This window comes from Gavia stellata, chromosome 3, assembly GCF_030936135.1.
Source record: "Gavia stellata isolate bGavSte3 chromosome 3, bGavSte3.hap2, whole genome shotgun sequence".
Classification (NCBI taxonomy): domain Eukaryota; kingdom Metazoa; phylum Chordata; class Aves; order Gaviiformes; family Gaviidae; genus Gavia; species Gavia stellata.
Genome location: NC_082596.1, coordinates 96,265,026 through 96,283,748, shown reverse-complemented (window position 1 = coordinate 96,283,748; position 18,723 = coordinate 96,265,026). Strand labels below are relative to the sequence as shown.

At 39.4% G+C, this 18,723-nt stretch overlaps 1 protein-coding gene across 1 annotated transcript in view; it reads right to left on the bottom strand.

Moving 5' to 3' along the window:
* Nucleotides 1-18,723, bottom strand: part of KIF13A (kinesin family member 13A) — a 116,857-nt gene that overhangs the window by 1,292 nt on the left and 96,842 nt on the right. Inside the window, exons 27-39 of the mRNA XM_059815868.1 lie at nt 18,400-18,499; nt 18,182-18,308; nt 17,105-17,160; nt 15,912-16,036; nt 14,734-14,910; nt 13,361-13,453; nt 12,365-12,517; nt 11,874-11,951; nt 11,279-11,326; nt 10,730-10,835; nt 9,624-9,775; nt 8,977-9,081; nt 588-1,692 (exon numbers count right to left, since the gene is read on the bottom strand). Coding sequence (XP_059671851.1) covers nt 588-1,692; nt 8,977-9,081; nt 9,624-9,775; nt 10,730-10,835; nt 11,279-11,326; nt 11,874-11,951; nt 12,365-12,517; nt 13,361-13,453; nt 14,734-14,910; nt 15,912-16,036; nt 17,105-17,160; nt 18,182-18,308; nt 18,400-18,499 — 2,425 coding nt within the window. The remainder of the gene's footprint in view (nt 1-587; nt 1,693-8,976; nt 9,082-9,623; nt 9,776-10,729; nt 10,836-11,278; nt 11,327-11,873; nt 11,952-12,364; nt 12,518-13,360; nt 13,454-14,733; nt 14,911-15,911; nt 16,037-17,104; nt 17,161-18,181; nt 18,309-18,399; nt 18,500-18,723) is intronic.

Genomic DNA, 18,723 nt, shown 5'->3' with positions numbered 1-18,723 from the left:
ACTTCCAGTATCAATGTTAGTATCTATTAAACTACTAAAACCATCATCTTTTTAGAAGATCTGAAGCATTTCTGCGGGAATCTCTTAACACTTGCAGAGCATTGACTTTTTCTGACCCCATCGAATTGAAGACAAAGAAAACCTGTGCTCTATAATTACGCTTTCCCCAGTGTGTGTGTGTGGGGAATCTCTGAAAGCTACAGACAGCAAACCTATTTGACAAGTTGTGTCCATTGTTAGTACTGCTCACGAACATGCATGTTGATTTAAAAAACAAACCAACCTGCCAATTTTAGGCTTTGCTTGTTTTTCTGATCTATAAAAACAGATGGGTACCAAGGGGAACTACTACAACATGCAAAAGCATTATTCTGCATAAAGCAAGAAGAACAGGGCTTTAAGACAGTTAAAAATTAACCCTTAGCAAAGTATTCCTACAAACAGGAAGCCTAGAACTGGGTGTATCAGATTCCAAGCATGTATGAAATTAGAGGTATTTCCAAGATTGAACAGCATATGTTTGTAGTTTAACTTTAAAAATAGGTCACGCTAACTGCATGGATAACCCAGAGCATATTTAGTCTTACCCAGCTGAACATTTAGTTCAACTCCAACCCAGATTCCAGCTGAAAAATCCACCGTTCCAACGTATCTCACCGTGCCCGTCTTATTACTTCCAACACAGACTTGTTCACCCACGGCCACCCAGCTAGGCAAGACATGGGCTTGATCTGCAGAAGCACCTTCTTCGCAGTCAGAACCATCCAAGTGGTCCTTCCCAATAAAATCATCTACGGAAGCGTCAGGATAATTCTCACGGTCTGAAGTCTCTTTTACCAGTACAGAACACAAAGGGCTTTCCACAGCGTCTGCAAGCCGGTCGCCGACTGCTGCTGCAGAGTCCAGCTGGCTCACGCACGTGCTCTGCTCCTCGTCAGTGCCTCGGGCTAACTCCGAGGCACTCACTCCATTAGAGGACACAAGGGAACACAACTGCGGAGCTGCCGAATGGTCAAAGTCCTTTCCATCTTCGACACCCATGAATTCTGTAAAGGAGTGATCTTCCAGAATGTCCATCGTGTGCTCAACTGTTGTTTCACGCGCTGAAAATTCAATTGTACCACAGGTATTTTTGCCATCCGAGGAACTTAAAGCTGAAAATGATCCAGCTCTGGGTAACTGCTGAGAGTCTCTTCCAGTGGCATCGAGGGACAGTGGTACTTGTCCTGTTAAGGCACTGTTTTCTTTCAGTGGTAACACAGTTAACTTTTCTCTCACTAACTCCTTTTCCGACTCCCGACATTCCTTGTTCGAAGAGGACCTTAAATCATGTGCAAGAGATGATCCTGAGGGATCATTAGAGTCCAGCTCCTTTGTGTGACTGGCTAGCTGGTCTGTGCTATCACTACAGGGAACAAGCATGTCAGACAGAGTAGCGTTAGAGGCACTGTGGGAAAAGTAGCCACTAGTAATACTGCTAGTGGTGGGGCTGCGGGATACCTCTTTCTCAAGAACACGTGAACTCATGAAGTCTGATTTAGAAGAAAACCATTCCCTGTTCTCCAGGCTAGCATTGTAAACACTGAAGTCAGCAAACTCCTCTGGTACGTAAGGCCGGAAATTTTGAAAACTTTGTGGACTTATCAGCTTCTTATTAATGGCCTCCAACTCACTGTCTTCCTCCTCGGAGTCCTGCAAAAGAAGAGAGTGTTGTATGGGATTAGGAACCTATGACAGTGAAGTCCAAATTAAACTAACCTTCCTTGATTTTTTGTTTCCTTTCTGAACATGGAGAAATATATACCTTTAATATTCTTTAATTGAAGAACGGAAAACACCTCCGAAAAGAGCTGCTGGGAACATATCCTGTCTACACTGAGCTATTAAATTTTTAGAAAATAAAGATGAATTCTAAATGCTTCAGCAAATAGAAAACAATAAAGTTTGGCATAAGGAAAGCTCACGACATGAAAAAGTTACACGTTTACATATTTTCATCATACTCAGTTTTTTAAAGCTATGTATTATAAACTTTTTCTTCCCGTGATTTAGACTAATTAAACTCACTGAAGGCATTCTATAGAACTAATTGACCACCTAACAAGATAAACATAAATATGAATGGAAGAGGCCTTACTGGGTCTCAGCTGCAATATTGATTACTAACATATTGATCACTAACATATTGTTTACTAACATATTGATTACTAAAAACCATCCTGCACAATGGGATTTTCTATTAATCTGATACCAGTGAGGCTAAATAATTTTGCTTATCCCTAGCTATCGCACCCAAACACATTCACGATGTTGGAAAATAAAGGCAAAAGGATCAAATATTACAGCAAATCTTCAAGGAAGCATTTGTGTGCACACATGTACATGTTTGGAAGTAAGTGATACTAATCAACCCGGCAGAATTTGGAGGTAGCTCCCTGGACTTCCCTTTGATAAGGAGCCGTGATGCACTGTGACCAGCTCACAAACGTGGCTTTCACAGAGCCCATCTGAAGCTGAGGACTTCAGTCTGTCAAGATGCATCTGAGAAAAACCCCAGCAACATGGTTGGGCTTCTCCCCCAGTATAAAATACTGCAGCCAGGACTCCACATGGATGCTTTTTTAAGTACTTCATTTTTCATACAAATGTAGGTGTTTATTTATACATATATGCATATATAAACAAATGTGTATATATATACACATATATCTGTGTACACACACATATATATTAAAAATGGTTAGTTTACAGCAAATTCCCACTAGAAAGAATAGTATTTTCAGAAAAATGAAAACTGCTGAAGTACTTAAAGTTTAGAGGAATACAAGCACCTATAATTTCTCTATTCCTTTATCTGCATCATGGATTTCAACTACTGATCAAGGCAGATCCTGTGTGATATCTGAAATAGTTTGATGCTTTCAGACACCTGCCATGAATCACCGATGGAAAAGGAAAAGCACAATACTTAACCAGATGACCAATGCATTAAGAACCAACACATCAAGTTTAAGATAAACATTCTCTTGAACATGTTTCCTATACTTAATCAAGACTGCTCAAATAACTTAGTACAACAAAGCTTCAAATACATAGACAGCAAACAGTTTGTACATGTCAGCATAATCACAGAATTGTTTGGCTTGCAAGGCACCTCTTGAGGTCATTTAGTCCAAACCCCCCCTGCTCAAGCAGGGTCAGCCAGAGCAGATTGTCCAGGACCATGTCCAGGTGGGTGGCCTTTCAGTATCTCCAAGGATGGCGACTCTATACCCTCCCTGCACAGCCCATTCCAGCATTTGACCACCCTCACAGTAAAAAAGAAGTTTTCTTGTGTTCAGATGGAATCTCATGGGCTTTAATTTGTGTCCATTGCCTCATGTCCTGTCACTGGGCATTACTGAGAAGAGTCTGCCGTATCTTCATTCCCTCCCATCACGTATTTTTATGCATAAGATGCCCCTGAGCCTGGTCTCCTCCAGGCCGAACAGTCCCAGCTCTCCCAATATGTCAGACACTCCAAGCCATTACATCATTTCTGTAGCCCTGCACAGACACAATACTCCAGATACAGCCTCACTAGTGCTGAGTAGAGAGCAAGGACCACCTCCTTCAACCTGCTGGCCATGTCCAGTACGCTGTTGGTTTTCTCTGATGCAAGGGTGCATTGCTGGCTCGTAGGCACCTTGTTGTCCATGAGTACCCCAAGGTACTTCTAGGCAAAGCTGCTCTCCAGCTGGTCAGCCACCAACACGTACTGGTGCCTGCCGTTATTCTTCCCCAAATGCAAGATTTGCATTTCCCCTTGTTGAACTTCATGAGATTCCTCTCTGCCCAGTTCTCCAACTTGTTGAGGTCCCTCTGAATAGTAGCACAACCCTCTGGTGTAGCAACCGCTTCTCCCAGTCTTGTATTATCTGTAGACTTGCTGAGGGTGCACTCTGCCACATCATCCAGGTCATTAATGAAGGTGTTGAACAGTACTGGCCCCAGTATTGAGCCCTGGAGTACACCGCTTGTTATCGGCCTCCCACAGGACTTTGCACCTCTGACCACAGCCCTCTGGGCCCAGTCATTCAGCCAGTTTTTAATCCACTTCACCGTCCACCTATCTAACCCGTACTTTGTTGGCCCATCTATGATGATGTTATAGGAGATAGTGTCAAAGGCTTTATTGATGTCAAGGTAAACACCATCCTCTGCTCTCTCCTCATCCACCAAGCTAGTCACCTTACTGTAGAAGGCAACTGAGGCTGGTCAAGCATGATTTCCCCTTGGTAAATCCATGCTTGCTACTCCCAATCACCTTGTCCTTCATGGGTTTGGAAATGCATTCTAGAAGGAGTTTCTCCATCACCTTCCCAGAAACAGAAGTAAGGCTGACTAGTCTGTAGTTAGCTGAATCTTTCTTCTTTGTCCTCCTTCAAGACAGGATTGGTATTTGCTCTCTTCCATCTTCAGGTACCTCTCCAATTGCTATGACATTCAAAGATAATTGAGAGTGGCCTTACAATAACATCAGCCAGCTCCCTCAGCACTCGTGGTATGTTTACTTAAACAAACATGCAGTTTGTTTAAGTGTTCCCCAACCTGGTGGTCCCCTACCAAGGGTAAGGCTTATTCCACACTTTCCCTCGTGTCTCAGGGGCTTGGGATTCCTGAAGGATAGTTTTACAGATAAAGAATGAAGTGAAGAAGGCATTGAGTACGTTGGCCTTCTCCAAGTCATTTGTGACCAGTTCCCCTACTCCATTCAGCAGTGCAATTAATTAAAACATCCTCATAGGTATATACTAGGAAACATGTGCTTATGTGACAAGATCTTTCTCCTACCCTGGAGGTGTTTCTTCACTTTTCTTTTATCCTGCATTTTTTGAAGTAATCACTACTCTTATCTATAAGAAGGTCTCATTTTCATTCCTACCATGTTCAAGCTCATAGCAGATATAATTCAGTCATATTACCCCATGCAGAATGGTCTCTTAAGCTGCATCAAGATTTCCAATAATATTAATTTTTTGTTGGCAGAGCAATCAGTATCTGAAGAAGATGCCTCTACTTGTCTAAGTATAACTGACAAATCCAACCAGATTTCAGATTATTAATATTTGCTCAAGTAAAGGCTCGGCATCCTTTGCTTACTAGTTTTTACAGCTCTGCTTCAGAATTATTTCTCATACAGAATTTGGACAAAGGTTTTATTTTGCAATTATTTCTTTCTCTGCAGAGGAGTGGTAGTGTTATGAAATGTCACATAAGACTATTGAAAATTATTTATATTATTGAAAATCTTGTTCTTCACACCTGAAATCTACAGGTAGTCCCTCTGAAAATAAAGGACAAAATTCGTATCCACTTTATTGAGAGTATGAATACCCTTCCAAACACTAAAGCATTATGGAAAGCATCTTTTTTGCATATACCTGTTGTTCACCTCTGAGGGACCTTTTCTCACTTATTCTGCTTACTCCTTCCCTTTCACCCTTATTACTTACGCAAAAGTAAGTTTTGCTCTATGCAGAAGCTTGTAATATTTTAAAAACAACAAACTACAAACTCTAGGGTTTATCAAATACAGTGGGTTTAAGGCATTACATGAAGTCCAAACCGATAGGCATTTTATGAAGGAAGACTTTCTAGTTGATAGTAGCTAAACATCCACTTAAAACCAAAAGGTATTTTTAAAACAGCGTTCTTTGTTTCTCCTTCGAATCCTGCAAGATTCCTCATTTGACTGAAAAAAATCTGGATAAGAGGCGCTGTAACTGAGAAATGGCTCTACAGACACACAGACATCCGTGACTTGATTAAGAAAAGTCAAACAAGTAACCACCTTGCCAGTCGTCTGTCATTTCAGGGTTACCTATCATCGTAAATACAAAAGCTAAGGTACGGAGAAGCAGTCTTATTACTAGCACACGGGCTGTGAAGAATGCTGCAAATAGGTGACGAGTCGTCACCTTGTGGCAGACAAAAGGTGCCCCTTGTGGGGACAAGAAATATTTCCTTTCAAAGAGCCTCTTGAGCTTCCCGATTGGGAAATTCCAGAAACAAAGCGATTTCAGGGTTCTTCAAATTCCTGTGGATGTAAGATGTGGGGGAAAAAAGAAGGAAGCCACCTTGTACAGCTCAGGCTACTGGTAGAAATAGATAAAATCCTTGAAAAATTGGTAAAGAAACTGCAGCCACTTCCCTGGGAAGTAACAGAAAGACTATAATGAAAAACAGATTTAAGAACTGATAACAGTAAGAATGTGCCAGCAAGAACTAAGGAGACGAGACTATACATCAAGATTCAGCAATAACAGAAGCAAAGTAAGCAAGAACACAGAGCAGCTTCCCTACACCTGCTTTGTAACAAACATACTGTGTAGTTAAAAGTCAACGTATCTGAGTTTTAAAATAGCTAAATTATACCTATCAAGTAACCTCAAAGATGCTAGTTCCCATTTTACTAATTTAAAAATCAGTAATACTTACTTAGTGGTTGCACCACTGTTGTTTCAATTTTCATCACCCACTAGGAGGGTTTGCTTTTAGCCAAACCCCCCTTGGATGTGTTAATTACAGGCAGTATTCAAACACACTCAATATGAAAACATTTCATCTGACCTTAACATATTCCACTGTACTCGCGTATTATATAGAACATGCCTTTATATCATGCTGTTTTGAAATAGCTGCAATATGAAAGGTATGTGGAAGTACTGTCTGAATTTTTAGGTTGAATGCTCTATTCCAGGCCAACTGAATAAAAATATTTTTGTAAACTGTTTTTTTTTTATTCCTTTGACAGATGCACTTTGAATATTCAAGAAAAGTTAAGAACAGATCCCAGAGAAACAGGAGAAAAAGGCCAAACATCATACTTATGCCTGCTTAGATGCAGAACATCGATCTAGTTAATATTACTAGCTTTCTCTCTGTTTAGTCGCTTTACTACTATGGCATTTTTTACATGCTGTAAGATGCATGTGAACATCACACCTGAAAGCAACACCAATCATCCAGTGATTAATTAGGAGTATGAGGCTCTGTACCTTGGAGCAATCATTTACAGTATTGATTAATAATGTGAAAACTTCACTTTGGAACAGACAGAGAGGAGCAGACAGCTGAAGTGTCACGTGGAGCCGTGACACTGCCCTAGTGCAATCTCTGAACTCATTCTGAGAGCACTATTCATCCGTATGTGTGAAATATATACTCCAGCCTAGTTAAAACATAGACTTGCTCCAGCTCTGAAAAACGCTGGGTAGCCTGGGAAGCCTATATCTTATAAAGGCTTCCTTCCTGAAGTGATAAAAAAAACCAGAAGCCCATAATTTGATAAACCCAACGCCATAAGCTGGCAGGGCTACGCAAAGTAGCCGTCTCAATTTCCTCCCCACTCGTGGCTGCTAGGTCTTGCCTGCCTCCCCAGTACCCACTACAGTGTCTATAAGGTGATCAGACACGGGAGTAGATCCAAATGAAATACAGCTCCATGGTAGTCTCGCCATCAGCTGGATGGATCAGTTCCCTTGATCTGACTTACTATGCAACCAAACAAAAAGCTATGTTGATGCAAGGGAGAAGTCAGTGCAAGGGTAGGAGCAAGCAGCTGAGAATTCAAAGAACAGCTCTTTCCAGAGCCCTGTTGGCTACAGCAGGTTTACAGTGTTCAATGAATTAGTTCCATCCTAACTGGAAAAGCCTGGTGCAGGATGTTGTCCTTTTCCAGCTCTGAAAGCTTCTGCTTATCTTTGGAAAGCAACACAGGCAAATGCCTGGGTGAATTCAGGGCATGCAAGGGGTGGGACCTTGTTTTCACTCAAGGGATTACAGCCGCCCTGAAGTTGCTGTGGAAAATTTTGTAACAATTTCGTTTCCAAGGGCTGTTTTTCAACCCACTAGAAGATTTTTGTTTTCCAAATACCTTCATGCTATTTGTATCAGTGACTCAGTGTGAGTCAGCATGTCAGCTACCTTATGGAAAATTAACATGATTGAGAATAAACAGTTGCTACCCAAAACCAGCAGCCAAGCTTCAAATACATACACAGGAACACTCAGGATACTTTGATATAACAACTTACAAAATAGCATTAGAAATCCAGAACAGACTTTTTAATGGCTTGGCTATATGGTAGGAATGAAAGTAACTGCTGAGTAAGAAGAATCCGTCACTAACACTTTGTGGTAAAAGAGGCCTATAATACTTATGGGAAATAATTTGAAGGTTCTGAATTTTAAATCTGAAGCTCTGATTAAAGCAAGTATTTACAGCCACGTTCCACAGCCCAAAACCAGAGTCCATCATACAGCAGAAATGATGATACACCTTTTGTTGAAGCAGCAGTGAGAAAAGGATTTGGCAGGTGAAGATTAAAATAAAAGCCCTCCACCTCAATTCACCGCTTGAATTACGATGAAGACAGGCTGCAGGTTAATTAAGAGCGGCAATCTTATTTTAGTCTTATTACTTCCACATCAGGCAATGAGAAGCTTTTTACAGTGTACCCCCACCTAAATGCATGGTTACTTACACCAAATGGGATCATTCCATTTACTCTGGGGTATAGTCACAAAATCTGGGTAACATACAAGGTATATTAGAGTGACAACAACATGGTTCACTAAAACCACCCTTTACTTGATCATTTGTGCCCTGTAAAAACTAAAGCCTCCCCTCTCCCGCCTACCCCACAAGACAAATCACATATGGATATTAAAAAAATCCAAACAAACCCAAAATCCAAAACAAAACAAAACATCGAAAATGCAAAAAGCCAGTTGAGTTAGTTCCAATGACAGATCGCATTTGCAAGCCAGGCAAGCAACTTGTCATTATAACCATTAGTTACAATCAATTACAAGTGATTATATCCACATTACACCATTTTTCTGCTGCGGTAGCGTAAGTGCCTTAAGCCCCCCGCCAAACGGCCCTAAGCCATCACCAGGCCTTAGAACAGAAACCGGTACAAAACTTACAATCTTTTCCTGACGTATGCTATTGCTTTCTACAGGCATGCTGCCGGCATTAGTTCCTGAGGGCACAACACAGCCAGCGCAATGCACCCGAGACGAAGGCATGCTCTGCAAAGGTTAAGACACGCAACACATCACACAAACCACAACTCTGACCACAGCGCTAAATGCGTGCAAGTTAGAAAGGCATTAAGACACGATGAAACACCCATGCTAGCCATATATACATCAAAATTCAAGTTAATAGGTAGAGAGAGTCATGCGCTCCTCCCAACAGAGTTTTAGGTTGAGGAATGAAGGTCAGAATTATAACCACCCTAGAATGCTGTTTCACAGAATTACGTTTTATCTATGAAAAAACACACCAACATCTTGCTGGAGAAAAAAAATGCAGGTTACTGTTACTTTAAAATAAAACAGAAGTACCCTGTAAAGGAGAATACTTACCAAGAAGTAAAAAAAAACCCCACACCCCAGTGTTTCAGGTAAAAAACAAACACCAAAACCCCACCACATATAAAGAACAGCCTGATTAATTTTACCAGAGAATTACAAAGTTCTATTGCAACAGATGCATGCTGCAAACGAGTTGCCAAGTACACAAAATCACTCGATCTCTTTTAAAAAACCAGGTGGTTTTCACAGATTACCTCTTGACTAAGCAGAGGTCGGCTTTCAAGCGGGGCCTTCTTTTTATGTTCCTCTTTCACTGGCATTAAGGGCTTGAAAAACTTTGGTGGCTGAGGAGAAAATGCTTTAAAAGGGCTGGCCATTAAAGCATGGGAATTCTCTGCTGCAACACCTAGGTAAAAAAAGCAAAAATATTGTATTTCAGTTCTTCATATCTTGACTGCAAGAGCATAATTCAAAATAACAGAAGGTTAAGCCATGCATCTGCCAAGTTGCTGGCTACAGAAAAATGTCAATATTTTAGTATTCAACCACTGGCCCAGATAATGCAGAGCTCAACGAGGGGAGGTTATGGCCCTCTAAAAGTCTGGAAACAGAAGGAAAGCAGAGAATAGCAGTATCTGCCCCCTCCATTCTAAGGCTCCAATATTTCTCCTTTTCATCTCAGCCATAAAATCAGTGGGAAGTGTCCTTGAAACTGGAACTGACAGCTCTGGGCTTCCTGTGCCTCGCCTGACCTCTGCCCACAACACTGCAATTCTGCCCTGGAACCAAGCCAGCAATCCTGCACGACCAGGATGATGAAAAAGGGAATTCTAGGCAAGGAAGCAAGGAATAAACTCTCAGTCCCACTTTATTGCAGCAGTATCTCTACCTGTATTGCCTGATCAAGAAGAGCATGTTACAATTTGACCTGAAGAAAATAAGGCGCCTGTGACACGCTGACACAGCAGAGCAAATACACAAATCACGTAAAGAACCTGCAAAAGGACCCTTCCCACTTTAACAAAAGCATCTTCATTTTCAAATTCATAAAATAACAGCAGCTTCTTTTTGTTTCTTTTGTTTGTTTGTTTCTTCTTCTACCGTTTTGATTCACATTTAGCTTGCTCTTCTGCCCTCCTCTCGGTTTTTTGGACACCTCCAGCTTCCCATCCTTTCCTGGATGTCCGCATGCATTTCTCCCTTTCTCCCCTATTTCCGTATTGTGTTTAGCTGCTAGAGCAAGAAGCTGGATAACGCATTTAGTAGGAAAAGAGCACTGAGAATTTAACTTTTGGTTGAATGCGGTAATTAAAAAACTGCAAACAGTCATTACTTATATACTTTAAGGTCTCACCACTGCCATCTTTGCTCTTGCGAGGAGACTCCCTGGGTAAAGTACCATAGCATGATACATCTTGATAACTGGAAGAACAGTCAGATAGATCTAGGTGACTTTCAGACCAACCCTAAGAAAGAAAAATACATAAATACACATGCTGACACAGGCAAACATGGAAAAATTAATAGGTAAACTCAAAGGGAAGGTTGTTTTTTTTTTTTTAAAAAAAAACCAAACTGAAGGAATGTGAGGTTACTGACTTAAGACAATTTTCTGTCTCACACAAATGGATTGTTTAGAAGCTAATTAGCTTTTCAGTGAAGTTTAAGTTTTGCTATAACTTCCCTCTTCTTAAATATCAGTTTCTACAATTCTAATATGAAGAGCAGAGAAGGACAAGAAGGTTTAATTCAAAATAATACATAATTAGTGCAGCATTTTGAAGAAATATTATGTAAACACACCATTAAAAATACTATCTTCCTATTGTTTTCAATTCTCAAATACATCTTGCTTCAAAGGGGGGGGGAAATCTGAGAACATGTGCCGTTTGTTGTCACATTTACATACCTTATCATCTTCATCACAGGCAGAAAGATCTAGTCGGCTACAGGATACCTACAGAACACCAACAGGCAGAATGACAAAATGCCTACCTTTTATTTATAAAATATAATGCCTTGAGGAAACCCTGTGATCATTTAGTCCTAGCAACTTTTCTGTTATCTCTTTTCAGGTAAGATTATTTAGAAGGACAGCTATGTTTGTGCTGTGTAAGTGGGTGATAGAACACATAAAACACGCACACAAAATGGAAACTATCTTTTACACTATGAAAAAAGTTAAAGGGACTTTTACTTCAAAGTAAGCTGAATCAGGGCAGTGGTCATCCTAAACGACTTCCAAAACTAATATCCTTATAAAAGGAGAATAGTTTTGACAAATGCTCCCACTTCCCTGTCAACTTCATTTTCTCCTAGGATGGACAGTAGTGGGGAGGGATTTCGAGTAACTCATTTTCCTTCATGACAACTTTCGTACGGGTTGGTTAGTCCTAGCTCAGAGTAATCATTACCCTATCACATTGTGCAAGCATTACATCAGCACACAAACAGCACCCCCCTGCCCATTAGTTCTAATTTACCAGAGAATAAAGGGTCCTTACATTGTGGACATTTGGAGTGCTGATGCTTCTGCGGATGTTTCTCGCTTTGGTGGAGAGTGCCTCTTTGACCGTGACAGCCTGCGTAAAGAAAAGAACACACTAAAAACAACGCCACAGTCTCCTCATGAGAAATGATCAAGCAGGATAGAAACTTTTTTCAGCATGGCTAACAACAGCAAACAGGGCTTGCATTTTCAAATCTGAATTTGCACACACAACCACTAAAATTTTTATCTGAAATTCATTCTTTGGGCTTTGTTGGTACAGGTTCTGCATACTACACCATTGACAGCTATAGTTACTAGACCCACCACTATTGGAATTCTGTATTTCACGAGAATTAACTTAGTCTTACATTTATCAGTCCAATGTTCTCCAAAAAAAACCCAAACTAAAAAACAACCAACACTTAATATTTTTAAAAGATCAATCATCTCTACTTGATTTCTCATAATCCAGTTCAGAAGGTGCAAGAAGTGCCTTCTCCTTGCCTGTCTTAGTCGTTCAAGGCTCAAAATGTTCTCCACTTGCAGCACACCACGTGTGTACTTCTCAATGTACGTTTCACCATCAGATGTGCCCTCATTCTCACTCCTTGCGGCCATCAGCGCTAAGGTCTCGCGATCCTCAATTTCTTCTGTAGCCTAAATTACAAGTTACACTATTGACGTTTTTAAAAAGTAAAGCCTATTTTTTTTAATGTATTAATTCACTTCTTTAGACCATCTCAATCCAGACATTAATTTGAATTGATAATCCTTAACTTAATCAGTAAACCTAGTTATAATCAATGATCCAGGATTTTTCAATACAGATGTAAATAATGCTGAACTAAGAAAAGGTCATGCTTGGGAGAAGTTTTGCACATCTGCTGTAGTCAATGTACTTCTAGAAATAATGCATATACCTGAAATCGCGTATGCTAAGGATTAACTCATGACAACCTCATAGGCAAGTAAACGCAGCTTCCTTCCCAAATCTTACATATTCTGATTTCCCTAGAGTTTAGATTTTAAGCACTACCACACAAAAGTGACAATTACATGGCAACAAGACTATTTACATTTTCATTTGTCCAGTTTACCTTTAAAATAAATTTTATAGTAGATTTATAATTTGTACAAGCTTTTTTCTATAGAAAGCAATTTGTACTCCTGCAAACTCATTTTCCCAGCTATTCTGTTTTCACTGACCTGAAGATCCCTCTGAGTACCCTCTATATTCTCTCTGTAGACACTAATATGATTTCAAAAATAGCTCTATTATAAGAACTCAGTTAAACACAGTAGAAGAGAAAATAAAATCCCTACAGGTTTCAACCATTTAAAGATAAACATGATCTCACCACTGAACTTCAGGATATACACTTTGGCAAGCTGCCTCCTCTTAGCAAAGCAGGGCATTTACTTCCCAATCAGTATCACCCACTGCAATAGGTCATTCTGTTCCTTTCAGTGAATTTACCAGAGAAATATGGTATAATTTACCTTTGGTATATTGGATACTATTTCATAGGTCACTCCACATGCATAATATATATTTTTCAAGGATATTCTCCTTTTCAGGCTCTGGGTAAAACTCTAGAAACAAAGTAATTTTCAATTACTGTTTTGACAATGATTAGTTATGACATTCTAAAAAATAAAGGGTCGCAATGCAAAAAATTATTTTACCACAAAAGCACATTTTTCAGGACCATAAGTGCCTTTTTAGCATTAAAGCTCCCTTAAGTACTCTTCACAACCCTGCGCTCAGTACACAATGCTACTAAGTTCAGCCAGTAACATTTTCCTCCCATTGTGCACTGATGCTTTATCCTCGCGTAGTAACTCGTAACTGAGAAACTGTGGCTGCAAGAAGTCTCCAATGTACAGATACCAACAATTCTCATCCTGTCAGCCACCTGTCCAACAAGTAGAAAATTCCTTTTGCAACAGCAAAGCATAACTCTGCTTTCTAGCCATAACTGAAATACTAACCAGAGTTTTCACTGTTGTAATCACAAGCTTAGCATGCTTCATTGTCAGGTTAGTTAGGCCTTACCTCACTAACTCTAAACTTAACTTCCATCTCATAAGGCATTTTAAACAAACAAAACTAGCAAAGGACAATACGACAAATACAAAAAGGCATGGAAATCAGCTGCTTAATAAGTTGCTTAGTAGTACAACAGCCATTATGTGCTTCTCCCCCCATTGCACTGCAAAATCTGAAGCAATTCTGAAATATGGCCTTGGTCTCAATCATCTGGGAATCAGAAAGGAACATGATTTCAGAGAGCATCTCATTGTCTAAACCCGTGAAGCAGCAAAGCAAAGGGGAACAGCAACAACTCCTGCGGCCAAAGTAAACGCACTATCCGAGATCGTCACGTAAAGGTGGGTAGAGAATGTATACACGTGGGTAGTGGTGGGAAACAAGCCTGCCTAATTTGTAATTAACAGAGAAAGGAGCAAAAAGAAAGAAAAAAAGATATATTGTGTTTACACTGAATGTTTGAAGGTGCCAAAGATGCTTTCAGGGATAGAGTGGCTACAGTGACCCCATATTAGATAAGCTACTGCAAACTCCTCTGAATCAAAGAACACTGAGTTGTATAGACAAGAAGGTAAACTTCTTTTTTGTTACAAAAGTAGTACCTGTTACACTCTGAACCAAACCAGGCTGAAAAAAGAACAGTTCAAAGGGATATACCAGAAGTGCACAGCTTCATTGCAACCTGTAATAATCTATTTTTCATTTCTCTTTCATAAGAATTGGAGGGACCAAACTTACACAAAATGAAGCAAGCAGCAAAGAAAACACATTCATAGAATTAAGGATATAAAAAAAAATTAATAATAAAATATTAACTTCTTACCTGCTTGTTATAAATATTGGCTGCAATCCTTTTGCGTAATACCAGTTCCATTGCAGCAGGATGGCTGAGCTGCACAGTTGTCTTCACTATCAAGTAAATTCGCTCATTTTGAGGAGTCACCCTATTTAGGTGCACTGAATCATGGACAGAAGAGTCCCAAGCAGCAGTGGCTGAAACCTACGGAGACAAATAAAATTGAGGGAGGAAAGGGAAATCAGAGACTCAATTACTCTAACAAAAGGTATAATTTGCAATGATTTAACATGAAGTAAAGCAATTCTTTAATGAAAGAAAAATAAGCATCATTGAACAAAATGAGGTCAAACCTCCATTTCATAGTGAGGAATTTATCAGCATAAAAGAGGTGTTAAGATATTGGGGAACAGAATCATAAGCACAACCCCTGCACTGTGCAAATGCTGCTTCAGAAGGAAGTCTTCACACAGAGGCAGAGAGGAAAGCAGAAGCAAGACTGGATGAAGGAATACATATCCTATTGCAACTGTATTACAAGTTTATCAGATTCAATGGCAAATCTTTGACCTGTATTGAATTAGGTTGTAGAGGCTTATGCAGAATAAACATGCTCCCATCCTGCAGAACGTCTTTCTCCTTCCCCCTGCCTCCTCCCCAGCTTTGGCACCCCACTTATTCTGGAAACGGTCTCTTAAGCAATGGCCTGAATTGGCACAGACGGTGGAAGAAATGAGTTAAGAAATGGATTCAGAACCATTCATTTCCACCAATTCCCAAACTTTCTATATAAAAAATAATTGTGTACTGCAAAGGAGGAAGTTTTATCTAAACATGAAGCTTTGCCTAGTGTGCACAATAAACGAAGTAGTTTTCTTCGAAGAATCGAAAGCCTGCCAGAGGAATGATGAAGGGGTGAGGAAAGAAGGGACTTTCCGTCAGACAGCTGAATTACTCTTTTACCAAGAAGAGCTAAGACTTGCCACCTCTGAATAAAAGCAGAAGGGCTAACAAGTCATTATCCTCTTAAATTTTAAACAAATAGGCCAGAAAATAAAGGCAGCAGTAGATATAGATGGTACTTCTAAGAAAAGAATATAATAATAATAATAGTGATTAAATACATACAAGTAGAAAATAAAACATGTGAAGAAAGTGTTAACATAAGCTGCAGTTGTCAAGAAGGAGGCTTGCTAACAATTTACCTCATCATCACTGTGTTTTATGATCGGCAGATAAAAGAATGGACTCCCATGCTCCTTTGGTAGTATTGAGTTAACTCCTGATGCATGGGGACCTATAAGTTGTTCATTGGCACTGAGGTCATCAGCTAATGAAACAAATGTGCAAAGAATGAAACAGTTTTATACCAAAGGATATTAATATATAGAGGCAAAGTTGTAATACAAAGTTGTAATAAAGTCCTACCCATATTTCATAATACATTTAATCCTAGTTAATCTTATTACTATGCAGTATTTTGAAGACAATTTCAGCATACAAAAGAAGGGAACTAAACCCAGGCTAAGACTCAGCCTGAACACATTCTCATGTAACCTAAACGCAATTCAGAACTATTTCTAGGTATTCATAACATTAACTTACCCAGCCAGAAAATTCCTGATTTATCCACCTGTCAGCCTAACCAGCTTATCTCTTAGTTAAATCACTTCTGAGGTATCAGGGAATCTTTAAATTGAGAAAAGCAGTTCTGGCTACATTAGGCTTTTAGCTAAACAAAAAAAAGTTGTGCAATGATCCATCAATCTGTTTAAATATCCTGTTTGATCTTCTGTCTGCTAATCTCTGCTGATAATGAAAAAAACAAATAAAAACATTTCTTGTGAGCATAAAGGAAAGAGCGTATATTGTTTTCCAAAAGCAGCTTCTAAAGCAGGTATTAATATGTTGCCTATATAAACATCTCTAGCAGCCCACTGAAGTGCTGGATGTGACAAGGCCTGTGGATCCTCCTCTGCTTTATGTCCAAGTTTATACTTAGAGAATTGTTTCCTAAACAGTCCTTAAATGTGGTGCTAACTCTGGTCTCTTGTTGCTTACGGTTTATCTGTGTCCTAAAAATATATATCAATAGTCTTCTCACATGTAAAACTAAATACCTTCAAAGGGAGAACATTTAGATTCTCTAACAAAACGCTCATTGTAGTCCTAACACACTCTTCATTAAACCAGCTGTTTAAGCCTCTACAGATAATTATTCCAACATACGGAATCAGAGGAAAAATTATTTTACAAGCCATATCAGACAGTGCCATTGCCAGGACTTGTTTTGATTTCTTAGACATTTCAGATTCATTCTTCCATTTATCAATTTATTGATCCAAACTAATTTCTCGCCCTCCCACCCCAGGTTTCTTAATCTGCCATTACAACATACCGTTCAAATCAAGGAAGAGGACAGGTATGTGTGTTTCCATTCCCGCAGGTGGAATCCTGAAACAAAACAAACTACTGTCAAGAAGGAAAGCAAATACATACCTCAGCTAATTTGGACAAGCAGATCTCCATGCAAGAGTCATTAACTGTAACCAATGAGTAAATCTGTCAACATTTTGATGGCTAATTTGAATGCCTATGTTGCAAAACAATGTTTAGTTTATCTACACATGCAGCTAAATGTAGTGCTTTACCAAAACTTAATTCACACCGCACAGCACATTTCAGCTGCTGTGAGGATGACAAGTTTTAAACATGCCGTTCTGTTTCTTATGAAGTTAAACTGGTCGTAGTCATCTTAGCAACCTTTCAAACAACGGGATATGTAACTACTGGCAAGGCATAGTCTTTATATCAATAAATACACTTTTCAGTGTATGAACACAGCATGCTTCAGGTGGGTAAGGGAAAAAAATGGCGAGGAAAGATTATCACTGTATCATTCACCCAATGAAGAAGAAATACTAGGTATTAGAGACATCAATGTACACTTGATTAGAGCCGCATTTCTTGTCCACACTTTCCCAAATGTAACATGCATTCCTCATTTTTCCATGTCAGTTCCAATGATCTTAGTTTTTAACAAATTTAAATGAAATTTAATGAGAAAAGAGAACACATCCTTTAAAAATCAGAATTTCTTCCCTCCCCACCCCTTATCAATGAAATTACCACGTGTTCTACCATTCATTTTTGAACCACTCCTTTTTTCAAAGGAGTCAAACTACAGGAGAACTCTCCCAGAATTTTGAAAAAGTGTAAAATACTATGTTAAATTCAAAGGTGATTTTCAAACCTTGAAAGCTATCTGAAAGCCACTTTATGTAGTATGTTAACTAAGCAAACCCTTCTCACATTCAAACCAGCACCTGACCTTCTAGCCTTCTGCCAGCTGAGTGTAATTGGCAGCATTACAGGAAAACGTAGAAAGCTCTAAAACATCCTCAGATTTTTACCTTGTAGTGTGCAATGTTCAAGTAGAAAAAGCTAATGACTCCAGTGGTTTTTCTGAACATACCAATTTGCGGGGGCACCGGGAATTCCACTGCCTGGCGCTGGAACAAACACTGCATTCCTCTCTTCTGTCAGCCCTACCCACTGTTCAACCAGCCGGGCTTCTCGTTCCATATCATCCTCAGATTTTTCTACAGTGAAAGAGATTAATATTATACATGAGATACATTTTTCATGGTATAGGGAATAAAGTACTTATGACAGGGACTTTAAGCTTCAAACCTTGTTTATTGCTGATCTTTTGAATCTGCTCATCCAAGTATTCTCTGCGTTTTATCAATGCATCGGACCACCTTTCTCGTACACAGTTTAAATCTTCTTCCTAACACGGAAACAGAAAAGAAAGTGATTAGGCTATATGCTTACGATTAAAGGGCAGTGAATTTTGTGATAATTTCATTAGAATTGATATTAAACAGCTTGAATGATGCAGAAAAAATTTTCCCCAAATGACATGCACACCGATTAAGTACCTCATCACCCATGAATGAAAGCTTATTTGCTTTCAAGTCTCAAATTCCAACAGGAGGAAAAGAAAATGTGACT